The sequence below is a fragment of the Oryza sativa genome, chromosome 5 (assembly GCF_034140825.1).
Source record: "Oryza sativa Japonica Group chromosome 5, ASM3414082v1".
In the NCBI taxonomy this organism is placed as follows: domain Eukaryota; kingdom Viridiplantae; phylum Streptophyta; class Magnoliopsida; order Poales; family Poaceae; genus Oryza; species Oryza sativa.
In genome coordinates this window covers 20,896,261-20,899,816 of record NC_089039.1, presented here as the reverse complement: position 1 = coordinate 20,899,816, position 3,556 = coordinate 20,896,261, and the positions used below count along the sequence as shown (strand labels likewise).

Here is a 3,556-nt window from a genome sequence, read left to right as displayed (position 1 = left end):
TAATATAAAATTAAAACGGTAGTTAATTATCCTCAAATCTAATATTTATACACATAATTATACGAGACCAATTGAACACTTAACTCCAACTCTTCTCATTATTGAAATAGATTGTTCGTTCCATGAATATTTTGAATATTTTCTTCCATTGCATTCATTAGACTATTTATTTTAAACTATTTGTAATATTTATTTTTTAAAAATATTTAATTTACTCTATAATCAAGTAGATAATTTTTTTAAGTACTCCCTCTATTTTATATTATAAGTGGCTTGACTTTTTTTCTAGTTAAGTTTGATCTAATTTATAGAAAAATTTAGCAATATCTAAAATATTAAATTATTTTCATTAAATTTAATGTTGAGTATATTTTGATAATATGTTTGTTTTATGTTAAAAATAGTAAAATACTAGTACTATATTACTCACTCCTTCCAAAAGTCTAAGTTATATTTCTTTTTACCAAAACTAAGGTGTAGTTAATTCATTCATGTGATAAAACTAGTGAACATGCAACCAATAAGTGCTAAAATGATTTCTTAGGTTCTGATAAAAAAATTAATATGGCACATAGTGACTACAAATAGAACTTAGACTTTTGAAAAGACCAAACAATGGAATAGGACATAAACTTTTGGAAGGAGGGAATATTATGTAAGCTTGATCAAACTTAAAAACAGATTGACTAGGAAAAAAGAAAAATAACTTATAATATAAAATAGAAGGAGTAGCAATAATATACTTAATATCTAAATCAAATGAGACGCGGTCTTACGGATGCGTAAAGATACACAACATTTTATTTACAAAATCTTATGAATAACTCAAATACAACTGCATATTATACGACCACAAAAATTATGAGGCATAGGCGCATAGCCGCCTACAGAACAGATGGAGAGCCAACTGGTCGATCTCCAGTGAGTCAGTGACCTAATGACGACTACATACGGAGTCGACTACATACGGAGTACATGTCAAATCCTCTGCGCAAAATCTCCAAAAGCCAAATAAATACGGAGGAGTACTCCATAAGATAAGGCAAACACCTACTACTAGTACTAAGAAAATGACGGCAATGACAAAACTTTTGGATTTTAGTTGGAGGTGACATCCTAATACTAATAATGTGATATATTCAGGTTCGTAGTTTTAAAATGTATCACATCTCGTAAAAATCCTTTATATATTTTGGGCACGAGGAGTGGGCACTTAGAGCCATGTTTAGTTCGCAAACGAAAATTTTTGACGTGTCACATCAGATATACGGACACACATTTAAAGTGTTAAACATAAACTAATAACAAAACAAACAGATTCCGCCAGAAAACTACGTGACGAATTTATTAATCCTATTTAATCCATCGTTAGCAAATGTTTACTATGTCACCATATTATCAAATCATAACGCAATTAGGATTAAAAGATTCGTCTTGCAATTACACGCAATCTGTGTAATTAATTTTTTTTCTATATTTAACACTGTACATATGTACAAACATTTAATATGACATAGTGAAAAAGTTATATTTGTGAAATAAACAGGGCCCTACTGTCATCACGTCGATGTTGAGTTTAAGTTCGGAAAAAATCAAAGAAACGAGTGCGCGCTCTGCAAGATCTGCAGCGACAGCCATGGAGATCGAGCTCTCACCCGTGCTCCTCCTCCTCCCCTTCCTCCTCCTCGGCTTCCTCTACCTCACCGGCGGCGTGCTCCGCTCCGGCGGGAACGCGCGGCGGCGTCTCGCTCCGGCTCCTCGGGGACTGCCCGTCATCGGCAACCTGCACCAGGTGGGCGCGCTGCCTCACCGCGCCCTGCGCGCGCTCGCCGCGGCCACCGGCGCGCCTCACCTGCTGCGCCTCCGCCTCGGCCATGTCACCGCGCTCGTGGCCTCGTCGCCGGCCGCCGCCGCCGCGGTCATGCGCGAGCACGACCACGTGTTCGCGACGCGGCCCTACTTCCGCACGGCGGAGATCCTCACCTACGGGTTCAAGGACCTCGTCTTCGCGCCCTACGGCGAGCACTGGCGCCACGCCCGCCGCCTCTGCTCCGAGCACGTCCTCAGCGCCGCCCGCTCCCACCGCTACGGCCCCATGAGGGAGCAGGAGGTCGCGCTCCTCGTCAACGCCATCAGGACCGAGGCGGCCGCGGCGGCGGTGGACGTGAGCAAGGCGCTGTACGCGTTCACCAACGCCGTGATCTGCCGGGCGGTGTCCGGGAGGCTCTCCCGGGAGGACGAAGGGAGGAGCGAGCTGTTCCGGGAGCTCATCGAGGAGAACGCGACGCTGCTCGGCGGGTTCTGCGTCGGCGACTACTTCCCGGCGCTGGCGTGGGCCGACGCGTTCCTCTCCGGGTTCGCCGCGAGGGCGTGCAGGAACCTCCGGCGGTGGGACGAGCTGCTCGAGGAGGTGATCGCGGAGCACGAGGCGAGGCTACGCGGCGGAGACGATGGCGGCGGCGAAGAGCACAGGGAGGAGGACTTCGTCGACGTGCTGCTCGCGCTGCAGGAGGAGAGCCAACGCCATGATGGGAGCTTCAAGCTCACGAGGGACATCATCAAGTCGCTCTTGCAGGACATGTTCGCGGCGGGGACGGACACGTCGTTCATCACGCTGGAGTGGGCCATGTCGGAGCTCGTCAAGAACCCGGCGGCGATGCGGAAGCTGCAGGACGAGGTGCGCCGCGGCGGCGGCGCGACCACCGCCGCCACGCCCTACCTCAAGGCCGTGGTGAAGGAGACGCTCCGGCTCCACCCGCCGGTGCCACTGCTCGTCCCGCGCGAGTGCGCGCGGGACACCGACGACGACGCCACCGTGCTGGGGTACCACGTCGCCGGGGGCACCCGCGTGTTCGTCAACGCGTGGGCCATCCACCGCGACGCGGGCGCCTGGAGCTCGCCGGAGGAGTTCCGCCCGGAGAGGTTCTTGCCGGGGGGCGGCGAGGCGGAGGCGATGGACCTGAGGGGCGGCCACTTCCAGCTCGTCCCGTTCGGCGCCGGGCGGCGCGTGTGCCCCGGGATGCAGTTCGCGCTCGCCACCGTCGAGCTCGCGCTGGCCAGCCTGGTCCGCCTCTTCGACTGGGAGATCCCGCCGCCCGGGGAGCTCGACATGTCCGACGACCCGGGATTCACCGTGCGGCGGCGGATCCCTCTCCGGCTCGTCGCCAAGCCGGTCGGGTCAGAAGACGACAAGTAGCCGAATAGTGTGATCTGTGTGTTTTTTTTTTTTTTGTCTGGGAGACGGGAGACCGCGTGGACTGTGTTAATTTAGGAATAAATAAATAATGGGCCGAATCGCGCGTGTTAATCGCTGGGAGCTTTTTGTCCAGCCCATCTTGGTTCTAGTTTGCAAGTTCATGTGTGTGCAGTAATTTTGGCAGGAATAAGTTCATCAGAGTTCCCTTTAACTTTTCAACGAATCCGATTTTCGTCCCTCAACCAAAAATCCAGACGCAACGAGTCCCTCAACTATTAAAACTGGTGCAGATTAGGTCCCTCAGCGGTTTTGAGGGCGATTTTAGCTGACGTGGCGCCTACGTGGCTAATTTGACTCGGT

The 3,556-nt window shown here is 50.0% G+C and overlaps 1 protein-coding gene across 1 annotated transcript; it reads left to right on the top strand.

Annotated features, from left to right (window-relative positions):
- The first annotated feature begins 1,571 nt into the window (after positions 1-1,571).
- On the top strand, positions 1,572-3,344 carry LOC4338845 (cytochrome P450 71A1). Its single transcript, XM_015782172.3, has one exon. The coding sequence runs from the start codon at positions 1,637-1,639 to the stop codon at positions 3,194-3,196; it is 1,560 nt and encodes a 519-aa protein (XP_015637658.3). The 5' UTR covers positions 1,572-1,636; the 3' UTR covers positions 3,197-3,344.
- The last annotated feature ends 212 nt before the right edge of the window (positions 3,345-3,556 follow it).